The sequence below is a fragment of the Centrocercus urophasianus genome, unplaced genomic scaffold (genome assembly GCF_019232065.1).
Source record: "Centrocercus urophasianus isolate 14NV4802_14NV808 unplaced genomic scaffold, USGS_Curo_1.0 seq_55, whole genome shotgun sequence".
NCBI lineage: Eukaryota > Metazoa > Chordata > Aves > Galliformes > Phasianidae > Centrocercus > Centrocercus urophasianus.
In genome coordinates this window covers 1,087,202-1,101,563 of record NW_024885144.1, presented here as the reverse complement: position 1 = coordinate 1,101,563, position 14,362 = coordinate 1,087,202, and the positions used below count along the sequence as shown (strand labels likewise).

The 14,362-nt window shown below is 59.7% G+C and overlaps 1 protein-coding gene across 3 annotated transcripts in view; it reads right to left on the bottom strand.

The window, feature by feature from the left end:
- Positions 1 to 78: 78 nt before the first annotated feature.
- Positions 79 to 14,362, bottom strand: part of ABCA2 (ATP binding cassette subfamily A member 2) — a 33,143-nt gene continuing 18,859 nt past the window's right edge. For 2 of the 3 annotated variants that reach the window (XM_042835788.1, XM_042835790.1), the window contains 25 exons: positions 13,898 to 14,082; positions 13,474 to 13,594; positions 13,004 to 13,294; positions 11,623 to 11,841; positions 11,182 to 11,284; positions 10,495 to 10,820; positions 9,668 to 9,881; positions 9,438 to 9,543; positions 8,984 to 9,095; positions 8,492 to 8,552; positions 8,089 to 8,263; positions 7,894 to 8,009; positions 7,511 to 7,658; positions 7,060 to 7,183; positions 6,026 to 6,158; positions 5,715 to 5,832; positions 5,434 to 5,612; positions 5,093 to 5,234; positions 4,487 to 4,621; positions 4,101 to 4,204; positions 3,717 to 3,809; positions 3,364 to 3,466; positions 3,062 to 3,199; positions 2,656 to 2,862; positions 80 to 2,443 (listed from right to left, as the gene is read on the bottom strand). In XM_042835788.1, coding sequence (XP_042691722.1) covers positions 2,408 to 2,443; positions 2,656 to 2,862; positions 3,062 to 3,199; positions 3,364 to 3,466; positions 3,717 to 3,809; positions 4,101 to 4,204; positions 4,487 to 4,621; positions 5,093 to 5,234; positions 5,434 to 5,612; positions 5,715 to 5,832; positions 6,026 to 6,158; positions 7,060 to 7,183; positions 7,511 to 7,658; positions 7,894 to 8,009; positions 8,089 to 8,263; positions 8,492 to 8,552; positions 8,984 to 9,095; positions 9,438 to 9,543; positions 9,668 to 9,881; positions 10,495 to 10,820; positions 11,182 to 11,284; positions 11,623 to 11,841; positions 13,004 to 13,294; positions 13,474 to 13,594; positions 13,898 to 14,082 — 3,689 coding nt within the window. In that variant the 3' untranslated portion in view covers positions 80 to 2,407. Of the gene's footprint in view, positions 2,444 to 2,655; positions 2,863 to 3,061; positions 3,200 to 3,363; positions 3,467 to 3,716; positions 3,810 to 4,100; positions 4,205 to 4,486; positions 4,622 to 5,092; positions 5,235 to 5,433; positions 5,613 to 5,714; positions 5,833 to 6,025; positions 6,159 to 7,059; positions 7,184 to 7,510; positions 7,659 to 7,893; positions 8,010 to 8,088; positions 8,264 to 8,491; positions 8,553 to 8,983; positions 9,096 to 9,437; positions 9,544 to 9,667; positions 9,882 to 10,494; positions 10,821 to 11,181; positions 11,285 to 11,622; positions 11,842 to 13,003; positions 13,295 to 13,473; positions 13,595 to 13,897; positions 14,083 to 14,362 lie in introns of all 3 variants that reach the window. The other variant, XM_042835791.1, reaches the window with a different exon arrangement.

The following is a 14,362-nucleotide window of genomic DNA, read 5'->3' as shown; positions in this document are numbered from 1 at the left end:
GTTGGCATTTCCACCCCCTGCCTGCCGCTCGTTACCCAGCCTTGCTGGCTTCAGTTATTTTTTATTTAAAACAATCATTATTTTCACATTTCATTTTTTTTTCCTTTTTTTTTTTTTTTTTGCTAGCAATGTACAGGCTCCTTCGGAGCACCCCCACCCACCGGGGTGCCCCGCGCTCGGGGCCGCGCATGGCACAGGAGCTGCTCCTGCGGCGGTGCGGAGGGAGGCGAGCTGGGAAGCGGGGCCGAACTCAAGAAAGCAAACAGTGTTAAGGCAGCGGGCACCCCGCCCTGGGCAACGCGCTGCCCCAGCCCCGCTGCCGTGGGGCACCTTTCTGCACGGTCCTCCCGCACCAGGAGCAGGGAGGGCACGCGGCCCCCAGGCTCTGCTGGGCACCCTGCGAGGGGCACAACGGCTTTGCCGAGCACCCAAGGACAGCGGGACGGCACCGGGTGGGAGTGCTGGGCTGGGGGTGGCGGTGTCTCCTTGCACGAGTAGCCCCAGAGGCGCAACAGCAGGGCAACTGTGGGAAAAGTACAGCTCTGTAGCAGGGCAGGGCGCCGTGCACGGAGGGGGCTGAGCTGTCCCCCCTCCCAGGTCACACCTGCAGGTGACACGGTCTCTCCTTTCCCTGTCGGCAAAGGGCGAACCCACAGTTCGCTGCTCCCCCAGCGCCCGTCCTTGCCCCCTGCACCACCCAGGGACCGGCCAGTTTCCAGTATGCCGTAAAAAATATATGGTCTGAAAAATCTGAAAATAGAGCTTATCTCCCCACCCCAGTTTTTCCCCTATTGAAAATACTGTATATTGTATCACAATTTCTAGTAGTGGCACACTGGACCGGCGGGCTGTGGGCGCAGCAGAGGGCAAAGTGGCACCGCTCCCACCTCGGCTCCGTCCTTGAGCAGAGGCAGCAGCACCCTCGTCCGTACCCCCACAGCACTGCCCACATCGCAGCGAGCCCGGGCTGCCGGAGCCGCCTCACTGCAGCTGGGCAGGAGGGGGCACAGGCATCACAGCGCGGGCAGCAGGGCACGGCCACCTCGGGAGGGTGGGAGCCCTGGGGTGCAGAGCGACGGCCAGGTTAGCAGCAGGCTCAGCAGTCACCCTGCTTTGGGCACGGCTGTGGGCCGCTGAAAAGCTGCAGTCTGGGGGTGCTGGGCACGGCCCCCCGTGGGTGAGGAGGTGGCAGGACCCTCTGCAGAAAGGAGGGGAGCTGCCGCCCTGAGGGTGGCGCTGCACACGGATGGGCACAGCGCCGCTGCCAGCTGCCGTCCTTCCCTGCCCAACAGCTCGAGTACCACTGCCCTGCACTGACCGGTGCCCAGGTGGGCTCGCCCTGCCCTCACCCCCTCGAGGTTGCTTCCAGGCTCAGAAACAATCCTGGGTGCAGCAGCTCCTTTTCAGTACCCCCAGTGAACCAACACTCCTGCACTGGGCCATGGACACAGAGAACAGGATGGGTGACAGCAGAATGGGGGCACAGCTGCAGCGCTGCACTTTGCCTGCTGTGGGGCATGGAAAGCAGGGGCTAGCAGCAGGCAGGGGGCTGGAGGACGCAGTTGGGGGCAGAGGGGAGAAACAGCTGGTGTCAGCATGTGAAATACCCTGTGAAATACCCCTCTACCCCACCACGTGCCTCTTGGTGTGGGTGGTGGTGCCCTGCCCCAGGGATGGCACCAAGTGCACAGAGCAAGCCGGGGAAGGCAAGGCAGAGTGGGCCCAGCACCAGCCCCAGGCAGGAGCAGCCTGGGACACAGCAGTGAGCTGGGGGTTCACAGGGGTGCGGGCACAGCAAGGTCCTGGCAGCAGCACCGGCAGCAGTGATCAAACGAGGGTGAAGCACCAGAGCTCCGGTCCCTGCCGTGCTGAGCCACTGAGCCCCTGCGATGCCATGGCCAGCACCAAGCCCAGCAAGCGATGGCAACAAGGAGAAAGCAGCAGTCCTTCCTCTGATCACACCAGGGCCAGGCCTGGGTTGGGACGGAACAGGGGCATTCCCATAATCAGGGGTCCCTGGGGCGGGTGCAACATGGCTGTCCGAAGGCACCGCTCTCAATGGCCTCCTCCCCGCCCTGGGACGTGAGGGACTGGTGGCACTGGCATCACATCCTTCTCTTCACAGTCTGTTCGTGGCAAGCACCGGCCTGGTGACCTGGCAGCCACAGGTGTGGCATGTGGACACAGCCCTGGAGCTGAACGGGACAAGGAGGGCTGGGGTGGTGGCTTGCAGGGTCCATCAGGGCTGGTGCTGCACCCGCCACGTCCTCTCCAGCAGCAGGGCGGGAGGAGGCGGCCATCCACATCCCCATGCCAGCTGCATCCACACCACAGGGGCGAAGGGAGGGGAAAGGCAAAAAGTGTTCAATGGCATCACAGCCCAGGGATGTGGCTCCTCCTCAGCTCCTCAGCACAGTGTGTCCGTGTTGAACGACAGCTGAGCCTGGGGATGCACAGATGTCAGTGCTCAGGGGGAGGCACTCTGCCCAGGAGCTGGGGGAGCCCCCAGACCCCTCCTCCCCTGGTAAGCACCCTCAGGTCTCGCCCCTGTCTGGCCCTGATTTCCCAGGATGAGGGCCCAGGTATGATGCTGGAGCCCCATGACAAGGACAGAATGGACAGTGGGGACACTGAGATGCTGGGGCTCCCTCTCACCCTCTCCTCCTCAAAGCTGATGAGGCCTTCATCATCTGTCTCCAGGTCCTCCTGCTCCTCCACTACCAGGGCCCGCAGCTCTGTGGGCGCAGCCCGCGGGCGCAGCAGGCTCAGCACTCGCTCCCAGGGGGACTGCAGGGCACAGCTGGGGCTCGTCTCTTGCTGCTCCAGGTTGTCGCTTTGCTTCTTGGCAAAATTCACAAACACCTGGAAGGAAAAAGGGTGAGAGCCCTGCCCCGGGGCTGCCCCTCACCTGGCACCTCTACTGCTGTGACCCAGCCTCCATGTGCCCCCACGTTCCCAGCCAAGCACTCGCTCCTGCCCTGAAGGCTTCTGGCAGGCACATGGACACTGCCACCCTCCCTCAGCATGAGCACCCAGCTGCTCGTGCCATTCCCAGCCTCACGTTGTCCAGGGTGGTCTGGCTGACGGAGTAGTCCTCAATGCCCAGCACATCCACCACCTGCTCCATCTTGCTGAAGACCTGTGCCAGCGAGATCTGGTCCGATTTGAGCTGGTACTGGGCCTTAGTGTGGTGCCTCTCCTGCAAAGTCACCGAGGACACATTGGAGCACTCACTCCCCACAACTGTGTCGCATCACCCACATCCCCCTAGCTGAAGGGAAGATGAAGTCCCTTGGGGGATGAAGTCTGCTTCCACAACGGCATGGGCTGGCAGAGGCAGCACTGCCACTGCTGGGACGTTACCTTGAGGATGGCCTCAGGGAAGTTGCGGTTGAAGAACCTCACCACCTCCTTGACGTTGAGGCTGGACTTTGTGCGCACTGTGATCATGTAGCCATCACCAAACCTGCAAAGGGATGGGTTTTCATGAGGCCCTACCATCTCACCCGCATCTCTGTGGGGAAAGACCAACCCCACGGCCACCTGCCTGCTGGGGATGCAGTGACTGCTCCCACCAGGACTGCCCCGCTCCCCCTGCCCACCCTCTAAAGCACCTGCACAAAAAGCTGTAAGCTCGGGGTGGATGCCATGCCATCACCCTGCCAGTTGGCAATTGGCACCTCCCGGCAGGTTGCTGGACCCCCCCAGGCTCTTACCTGTTCTTCAGGTGCTGGATGCTGCCAAGACATTTCAGCCGCCCATTCACCATGATGGCCAGACGGGTACAGAGCGCCTCGCATTCCTCCATGCTGGGGAGAGAGGGCAGGCCTGAGCCTGGAGACTTGCGGCATAGGCAGCCAGCAAGCAGCTGCAGGCTGTGGCACACAGGGAGCCGAGATTCCCAGGCCTTCACCTGATGCACCAGGCCCACCACCACCAGTGCTGGGAGGCAGCAGCAGGGTGACCCAGGCTCTCTCCACTCCTATGCCCTTTGCCATATGCTGTCCCCCAGAGGCCAAACAGCCTCTCTCCCCCCCACCATTCGCCATAGTGCATGAGATGCCTGGAGGCACTGCAGGTGTTGCCTAAAGCCCTCGGACCTGTGGGATGTGAGCACAACGGAGCGGCCTGTCTTGATGACATCCAGGATGAGGTTCCAGAGGAAGCGCCGTGCCTTGGGGTCCATCCCTGTAGTAGGCTCATCCTGCGGGACATATGGCACCCTCAGACAAGCCAGCTCTCAGGGGAAACCCTGCAACTCCCTTCCCATTGCACGGGCACAGCTCTGCCTCCCTGCTCCCCAGCTTGGAATGCTCGTGGCAAAGCCCATGGGACAGGAAGCCCCTCCCCAGGGCACTGTTTCACCCGGGATAGCTGCACGCTAGCCTGGTCCACAGCCAGGGGTATGGAACCGAGTGGGAGAGTGGGGCTTTTGGGAGTGGGATGACGACCCCATGTCACAGGGTGCCAGGGGGCCGTGGCGCACCAGAAAGATGAAGGCTGGGTATCCAATCAAAGCGATGGCTGTGGACAGCTTCCTCTTGTTGCCTCCGCTGTAGGTGCTGGCAGGCTTGTCAGCGTACTTGGTCAATTCAAGCTTCTTCAGCGCCCACTTCACCACCTGCAAGGTGCAGAGAGCTGTGATCACTCTCCTGGGGCCCCAAACATCCCTGTGCAGAGGATGTGAAGAGCTGGCAGAGGGCAATGGGCAAATAACCCCATGACAGCCCCTCAGACAGCTCTGAGCACCAGTGGGGCCTCCCTGCATCTATGCCCAGCCCTGGTGTATGGACATGCAGCAGGAGCACTGCTGGGGCAGCACTACCGTGGGGCAGCAACACACAGAGTCATGAGGGGGGCTGCACCCACTGTGGTGCCCATCAGTGATAGATGGACACTGCCACCCCCCCTCAGCATGAGCACCCAGCTGCTCGTGCCATTCCCAGCCTCACGTTGTCCAGGGTAATCTGGCTGACGGAGTAGTCCTCAATGCCCAGCACATCTACCACCTGCTCCATCTTGCTGTTCCCACAGCAGTCTGTGGCACAGCACCAGCGCTCAGGCACTGCCAAGCACCCAACCAAAACCCTACCCTCTCCTCATCCTTCCAGGGGATGCCGCGCAGGCGCGTGTAGAGCTCCAGGTGCTCCTGGGCTGTCAGCTCATCAAAGAGCGCGTCAAACTGGGGGCAGTAGCCCAAGCTCTGCTGGACCTGCAGGAGCTCCTTCAGGATGCTGTGAGAAGGGACAGAGAGGCCGAAGGGAGAAAGAATGCCGGGATCACAGACAGTGCACAGACAAGCGCCCAGCAGGATGCGGGGCTGCACCGCCGAGCCCCAGGGGCAGGCAGCAGCTTCTTCATGGGAAGCTCCAAAGCAGCCCTCATCCTGTCCACAAACAAGAGGGCAGCCACCGCCAGCCCGTGCCCCCATACCTGTGCCCATTGACGAAGGCCTCTCCTCCCGTTGTGCTCTCATCCCCTGTCAGCATCTTGAAAGTGGTCGTCTTCCCCGCGCCATTGACGCCCAGCAGCCCGAAGCACTCCCCCGGCCGCACACCCACACACAGCCGGTCCACAGCCAGGATGCGCCCGATCTTGCGGGACTTGTAGACCTGGCAGGGCAGGGCAGGGTGCTCAGCCCGGCACCTCAACCCAGCCTGCATCCCTTGAACGCCCCACAGCACCCCTGTGCCAAAACCCCGGGGCGCCTGTACCTTGGTGAGGTTCTCAATCTTCAGCATGTCGTTGTCAGCGTCGCCCCGCAGGACGCGGTGCCGCTCGTTGGCCACATCGATGTCATCTTCAATGGGTTTGGTGGAGACTGGGAGCCGCCTGCGGAAGGGAGCGAGGGGCGGGGTGGGGGGGCAAGCTGCCTTCCCGTACCCCTCCAGGGGGCAGAGGCTGGGGACGGGTGGCAGAGGCTGTGCCGAGCTCAGGGTCCCGAGCAAAGCTCTGACCCATTGCAAAGGGCTGGGGAGGCTGCAGGCAGCAGAAGCACGGCCCTGCACAGCCCTGCCACACTCACTGGGGCTTCCGGAAGAAGTTGTATTGGCACATGATGGTGATGAAGAAGCCGACGAAGCCTTCGATTGTCATGGCAACGAGCCCTCGTGTCACGATGTCCCATTCGAAGGGTGATTTCATTTTATCAAATTGCCCTGAGTGGGATGAAGAGCACAGAGCAGCTGGGGGCACTTTCCTGCGAGGACAGCCGGCCCATGTGTGACAGCTCCAGGGCACAAGGCCACCACCACAACAGAGCGGAGGTAATGTGGGTGATGCCCCTGCCCTGAGGGTCAGCAGCAAACAATCAGGTAGCAGTAGCTGCTATCTCACCATGCTCACTGTAAGTCTTCAGCTAGGCTGGATGTGATACTGCCCTGTTCCCACATCCCCTCCCTGGCCACATTCCTGCATTTTCCCAGGCTGGCTGGCACTGCTGGCACCACTGCTGGTTACAACAAGGCTTTCCATTCACAACACATCTGACGTTGAAATCACCTTGCAACTTTTCAACCTCAGTGGGGTGGATCAATCCAACTGAGAATGGGTACTGAATGGATATGTCAGATTCTGCTCCTAAATACTTCCCGTGATGCCAGCAGCACCAAAACTTTCTGATGCCAACTCGAAGCTGCAATTAGCGAAAGGGTCATTTTGGTAGGGCAATGCAGCCATGCAAATAAGATATTACATCTGGAACAAAGCAAACCCTGCAGTCTCATCTCTCAGATCACTGCACAGTGCCCACGCCACAGGCAGTGTGACGGCAGCAGAAATGTGCAATTCTGCCAGGGCTCACAACCTCTGCTCTCTGCAGGGCTGATGTATGGAACGGCCTGAGGAACTGTGCTCAGCATCACTGGCACCACAACATGACTCTCAATGGGCCCTCGACTGTGTCTGTTCCCAATGCTCTCATTCACATCCCCCAGCTCTTTGCTCTAGGTTGCTCTAGACCCCTGGAGAGTCCCACAGGGTGGTAGGAAGGGATGTGCAGCACACTGATCTCTGCTGGCCCACCGTGGAGCAAGGGAGGGTGGGAGGAAGAGGCCATACCAATCTTGGCATAGTATTCATTGATGTATTCATTGTAGGCCATCTCCATCAAGCCATGGCCCAGGTTGTAGTTAGGGAATACAAGGAAGCAGCTCTTCAGGTAGCTGTTCACCAACTTCAAATCCTGCGGAGATGGGCAGAGAGAATACAGCCATCAGAAACATCCGTGGGGACTGCAAGCACCTGGTAGGATCAGGATGGCCAACAAGATGCAGTCTGGGCTCACAGCTGACCCTGCTGTGAACAGGAGTTTTCAGTAGAGACCTCCTGAGGTCCCATCCTGCCTGGCACCACCCTGGCAGCACCACCACCAGTTGCTGTGTGGGAGCCACAGGCTTTGTCACAGCATCCTGGTTCCTTGTACCGTGCCAGGGACATTGCCCCTCTCACCAAGTTGAGCGAGCATCTCCTCTCTTCCTGATGGCCCCAGTCAGAGCTGTGAAGCTCATACCTTGTCGTGCTCAAAGAGCTGCAGCAGGAACGTGGCAACAGTGGCTGTGATGCCAATGAAGAGGTTGATGACGATGAGGAAGACATAGGCAGAGCTGGGCACCTCAAACCAGAAGGAGGCAGGGTACATGATGGGGGTGATGGACCAGCTGGGGAAGCAAGTAGCAGGACTGCACGTGAGCAGGGCAGGAAAGGGACCATGGCAACAACCAGTGAGCTGTGGGATCTCCCAGCGCCATCCTCCCTGGGATCTCCCACACCATGAAACTGCAGAACAGCCACACAGGCCGCCCCAGAGCTGGATCCTGGTGCACACAGTGCAGATGGATGCACCGATGCACCATGGTTCACCCCCTGCCCTGCTCACTCATCTCAGCAACGTACCCGTACAGCAGGAAGAGTGAGAGGACGGCAGGGAAGTTGGTGGGAGAGGTGTATGCCGGGAGGTCAAACACAAACAGGATAATGATACAGCATGTGGCTGGCACCAGGTAGTTCAGCTGCAGAGACAGAACCTTCAGTGACTGCCTGCCCATTCAGCCCAGGGGAATCAACAACGAGGCTATGTGCCCCTCTCACCATATCCCACACATAGTTGGCCAGCCAGTAGATGACAGGGTCGCAGCCGCTCACAAACTGCAGGTGTTTGGCCTTGGTGGCCTTCTCAGCCACCAGGAACACCACAAAGCTGGCCGGCACAAAGGACATGGCCACGATGATGAAGATGGCTATCACCACATCCGTGCCTTGCAGGCTGCATCAGGAGTAAGGAAAGAGCAGAGAGACCATCATCCTTAGCTGCCCACCCTAGTGTGAGATAGCCTCTGTACACAAACAGGGACTCCCGTGTCACAGCCTCCCACCTCCTCCCCATAGTGCATGCACAGCAGAACCCTCAACTTTCCCCTGCAAACCACAGCGGGGAGCTCCTTCCCATTCTACATTATGGCCACCCTCCCATGAACCAGCTCCCCACACGTACAGGTAATCCAGGGACAGGCTGGCGCTGGTCTTGTTCATGGGATGGTTGGTGACTGTGATGCCTGCAGGAAAAAGAAATGTCAGGGTGTGAAGGCTGGCTTGGGAGAGAAAATGTTGCCACAGCTCCAGCCTGTGTGGTCCTGGTTCTCAGCAGGATGAGTTTCCTTCCTTGCAGCCCAGAAGCAATTGGGGCTGAACCCTCCCTCTCACCCTCATGTGGCCTCCTGCCTCCTCATCTCGGATACCAACACCGAGCTCCCAACCCTCATGTGGCAGACAGCATCCTTCAGACAAGTCTGCAAGCCCAGGAGGCACCGCCCCAGCCAGAACCTGCCAAGTCCAGACCTCAAGCCACACATAACCAAGCAGAGTGAGCGCCCTGCCCCAGCTGGGCAAAAGGAGGAGCACTGCACTTTAGATCAGGACCTTTTTGGGCCATGCCCTCAAGCTGTTCCTGATGTACTTTTGTCTTAAAAACCCTTCAGGCTCTCACCATAGGCAGCAGGGTTGCCTTTGCTCTTGGGCAGGTTGGCTCGCAGGATGGCGTTGTTGAGAGCGTTGAGGTAGGTGGGCATGCTGTGGTAGCCCTTGTTGTTGTAGAAGACCTGGAAGAGCAGAGAAGAGCGGTGGTAGGCGGCAAGAGCTGGGCAAGGCCAGGTATGCAGGATGGGAGGGGGTGGGATGGCCACAGGGTACTCCTGTGTTCATGGCTGTGAGGAAAGCAGGCCACTGCTGACCCAGTGGGTTTGATCCAACGTGGTGGGAGCGCTGCGCAGTGCTCTATGGAGAGAGATCCCCGACAGAGCCCTTGGTGGAAAGCATGGCTGTAGAGCAGCTGATGAGCGGGCCCTGCTGTGCAGGCGGTGCTGCCCTCCTCCTTCCCATCACGCTGGGGCCGCCGCCACCCACCCACCTACTAGCTGCCTCAGGTCTCAGCATGCTCCTACCTGGGCCGTTCTTCGGACTGCGATCTTGCGCACCATGGCAGGAGCTCTGGCCCCAAAGGAAGCTGGGATGGATTTCTGGACATTGCCGAAGGTGAGTGCCCCATACCTACAGGACAAAGCATGCCCAAAGAGTGACTGCTGTCCCCTGTGCTCAGGAGCGGGGCCGCACTTGACTGCAGCCCTGGCTCCTGTCCCACGGTGCTGGGTGGGACCCCCGGCCTCTCTCTTGCCTGTGCAGCCGGAAGCGGTCCGAGGTGTAGAGCAGGTACTCAGAAACGTTGCGCCCTGTGATGTCTGCCAGGATGTCCCCCGTCACCACCTTCATCTGCGGCGGGTGGCCCCCCACGCCACTGGGGCAGGAGAAGCCAGTCCCCTGCATGGAGCACGTGCACCTGATGGGCTCATGGATGATGCGGGGCAGGGAAGGGGCAGAGGTGATGGTCTCTGTGGAGTAGAGGAGGCAGCTTGCAGCCAGGCTCCCAGCAGCTGCAGCTGTGGGGTGGCACAGGGTAGCCAGGATGAGAGGGGCACACGGAGTGACGCCCTGCAGGCTCAGCCAAGGGGTCCAGCCGGGCAGGAAGGGATATTCCTGCTCCCCTCACACTGGCTCCCACTGGCCAGAGCCTAGGCTTTGAGTGGTTTCTTGTTCCTCAGTGATAGAGATGTCAGGGGATGGACATGGAAAAAAAATCTGGAGCAGACAGGTTACAGAAATGGCTCAGAGACAGAGTGTAGAAGTGTGTCTGGAACAAGCAGTGCAACCATTTTGCTGGCTGGGGACAAAGCACCCAGCCCAGCAATCCCAGCCACAAGACTCTCAGTGTCACCAGCCCTGTGAACTCCACCAGTACTGCTGGAGCTGACAGGGAGCAGTGCTGTGGGGCCAGCACCAGCCCCGAAACAGAAGTGCAGCAATTGAACCAAGCAATGCTCCACCATGGCCAGGGCAAGCTGCACTTGACCAGCACTTGGAGCTGCTCCTGCAGGAAGACACATTGCCCCACCTGGAGATGAATTTCCAGCCCAGACAGATCCACACACCAGATGCAGGTGATACCTTTGATGGTAGAGAAGGTTGTGGAGTTCCAGGCACGCAGCAGGTCCTCATCCATTGAGACAGGGTAGTCGGAAGGTGCTGGGGATGGAGGTGGTGGCACGAAGTTGGAGAGCGGCAGGCCCTGGGTGAAGGAGTCAATGCACATGGCATCAAAGTACTTGGCTGCCAGCATTTTGGACTCATTGCTGTTGAGGTTCAGGGTCTGCATGGGCTGGTCCAGTGTGTTGTTGAAGGCTGTCTTGAGCACACAGGTGGCCCCCACACCAGAGGGTAGGTGGAAGGTGTTCACCAGCTGCTGTGGGCTAGCATCAGGAGACAGCCTGAGGCTGCAGGGAAAGGAGCACATTAGGAGGAACGAGAAACAGAAAACAGGGGAATTCCCACCTCGGCCATCTTTTTATGGGCAAGTCCCTGCAGTGGCTGAAGGGGCACAGGCACCATGCCTGTACAGCCCTGGGTACCCACTCAGACCAGGCCTGGCAAGAGCCAAGCTGCTGCTCACCATCGCATCAGGGCTGGCACCTCTCCCTAGGGGAGGATGGAGGACACTGTGCATGGGGACACTGCGTTGGCCAGGCTCTGCTCTGAGCCCAAACCAGCTCCAGCACCAGACCTGCTGTGAGCTGCCCTCCCCTCTCCCCATGGAGGTTCTGGGAACAGGATCGGGGTAGAGGATGCTGCTCTCACCGGTACTCATGCCGCTCCTCGTTGGCGTAAGGAATGAAATTGCCCTTGGGCTGGGTGTAGTTGTGGTACTGTGATGGGGAGAGGATGAGGGGTGGCAGGTCACCTGTGGAGACAAGGACAGGAATCTGCTTGCACCCGGCCATGTGGCCCCACACTCACAGGCCTGCTGGCCAAACACCCTCAGGCCTTGGCCTTGCCCCTTCTCTTCCCCCTCAGCATCACTGCTGGCCACACTGGGCAGGCAGGAGAGGGAAGGTCAGTGAGACCCAGCTGCTGTGGGGGCAGCAGAATGGGATGCATACTCTCCCTCCAAGCTGCTGCCAATGCAGAGGAGGGTGAACACCCAACCTGGGGTGAGGCATGAGCCTGGGCCCTGGAAAGGGAACGGGACGAACTCCACCGTGTCCTCCCAAACCTACTGGGATGAGGGCTTGCAGGTACCTATTTCAGGCACAGAGAGTGCCACAGTCATGGCCACGCAGACAAAGAAGGCAGGCAGGAGGATCTGAGAGAAGAGGGCCTTGGTGTTGCGCTTGGCACAGTGGAAGCGCTTGACGATCAGTCCGTGGAACTGGCGCAGCTTCAGCCATGAGCCCTCCAGCTTGAAGCTCCCCTGCCCAGCCAGATCGTGGTCCTCCGCCTCCACATCAGCCTCTTGGTCTGCAATGAAGGGACAGCAAAGAGGAGGGTGTGAGCCCAGGGGTCCTGCACCTGCCCTGGCTGGCAGTTGCCCTTGGCACTGAACTGGGTGCAGCCAACCTGATGGGGCACTGAGCCACGGCACGACCATGGCATGAAGCAAGGTGGCTGGCTGGTGGGTTTTTCTTGGCCCAAAATGGGAAACTGTGACAATAGTTTTCAAGAAACAAAAGTGATGCTTTTTGGCAGTACCCCTCCGTCTTCCCACTGGCTGCAGCCAGCCCAGAGTGGTTTAGCATCAATCAGGAAGAGTGGCAACAGGTCACACGTAGGGACCCAGCGAGCACAGAGCTGGGACCCGAAGAGCCCAGAGGCAGTGCCACACTGCTGCTGCTCTACCTCCCATGACCCAAATTCAGCAACGCTCAGAGCAATCTGCAGCCCTGGCAGGGGAGGGAGAGTGTCACAGCAATAAATTAATCATGACAAGAACTGGTGGGATAACCCAGAAAAGGATGCGTAAATAAAACAGTTGCCTTCAGGCTTCTGTCTGCACACTCTGTGCTTGTGCATTCTGAGCATCTGGTCAGGGATGGCCTTGACCCTGTGCCTGGGGCTGAAGGGCAAAGTTGCTCTCTGGAACACCACACTGGAGGGCCAAGAGGAGAAACTCAGCAGCTCAGCCACGGGGGCAGCATGCACTGTGTGGGACAGTGCCGCTCCCCCAGAGGCCAAGAGTGCAAGCAGCATGTTAGTGAGTGAGTGTGCAGGCCAGCAGGACAGGATTGGAGAGAGACAAAGGGAAGGGCTAAGGCCAGAACGCCTCCACCTGCCTGCGAGCCTGCCAGCTCCATGCCTCAGCACGGGGCCCATCAGCTCAGGGCCACAAACTGGCTAGAAGCATCAGTCGCCAGCCATCCCCCCATCCCTCCCCCCAGGGCTGCAGGCTCTGCACCTCCCCTTCTCTTTCTCTGCTCAGGCTCCCTGGATACATCATCTGTTGGAACACAGGCTCAGCACTATGGGGCTGAGCTGAGCCAGCACAGTCTCAATCTCCAGTGCACCAGGCACCACGTCCCTCGGAGAGCCAGCTCCGCTCTTGCCTCGGAGCAGCCATCCTCCCCATCCCAGAGCACCTCCATCATGGTGCACAAGCAGCACACTGCTGCACAGTACTACGAACCTTGCAGACTGATGTTATCAGGGTCCTGACGATTGTCAAACAACGGAGAGTAATCCCCAAAGAATTCGGAATAAGCCCCACCTTCGTCACCCCGTACAGAGCCCACTGAGGAGGCCGAGCGCAGGGATGCCTGTGACTGCGCTAGCTTGGAGCAGGTCACCAGGTTGCTGAGCTCCACCTCAGGCTTCTCAGGCACATCCACCTCCTCCAGAGGCTCCCTGTTGGCCTCCGGCTTCAGGTCCAGCTCAGGGACGGGCGGCTGCAGGACATCCTTCTTGGACTCCTTCATGTCTGGAAGAAGGGGAGCCGCTGCTGGCCGTGGCAGCCTTTGCTATGCCCCACCCAGCAGATCTGCTTCACAAATGGAAGGCTGCCCTTGGCTGGACGGCCCATGTGAAGGCACAGGATGCCTTCACCTCACCCACGTCCCCCTGGCAGAAGCACCACCACAAGCTCCCCGCAGGCCGTACCCACATCACTATTCTCCAGGGACTGGTCTTCCTCAGATACTTTCAGAAAGACCTCCTCGAGTGTGGTATCCATCAGCCCAAAACTGGTGAGGTCCAGCTCCTCCAGGCTCTGCTCCAAGTGCTGTGGAAGGGAAAATGAGGAAGGCAGGAGGCTCCAGCACCGCCACCACAACTCTCACGATTGCAAGTGCCAGGTGGGATCCCTGCCCCACACCAGCTACTGTTGGCACGTACAGAAGATGCCCTTTGACAGAGCAGGAACAGACCCAGTGCCGTGTCCTGCCCCTCACACATGTGCTCACGTGCACATTTTCCCCGTGTCTCACGGTGTGCTGTGCCCACCGGGCTCATCCCGCCCCTAACACTGACCGCATCCTTGTGCTGCCAGCAAGGTGGGTGATGAAGCTGTGTGTGGCTCGGGTACCTGGAAGAGCCTCTCGAAGCAGCCCTTCTTGACGGCCTCACTGGGCAGGATGTAGGAGAGCTCGGTGTTGGTATCTGAGATGAGGAGGCAGGAGGCCACGTACTTCTTGATGAACTGAGAGACGCGGGGCTCAGAGCAGGGGCTGACAGAGGAGTGGCCTGGAGGACTGTGGGGCTGGCCAGATTCTGTGGCAGATGGGTAGCACTGGTCACTCTTCATCCGGCCTTGTACCAGGACCACCACTCCCTGCCCATGCTATCCCCAGTGAGGGATCCTTCTGCACTGATCACAGGGCGCTGGTGGCTTTCCAGCTGCTCTGGCTGTGCCATCTGTTCCTGAGCCTCACAGGACACCACTGCCCATACTGGGCATCAGCAGGCAGCCCCTAGTCTGAACAATGACCAGAACCTGGGGGCAACGCCTCCATCCAGGGTTTAAACCGGGGACCCAGAGGGATAAACCAGG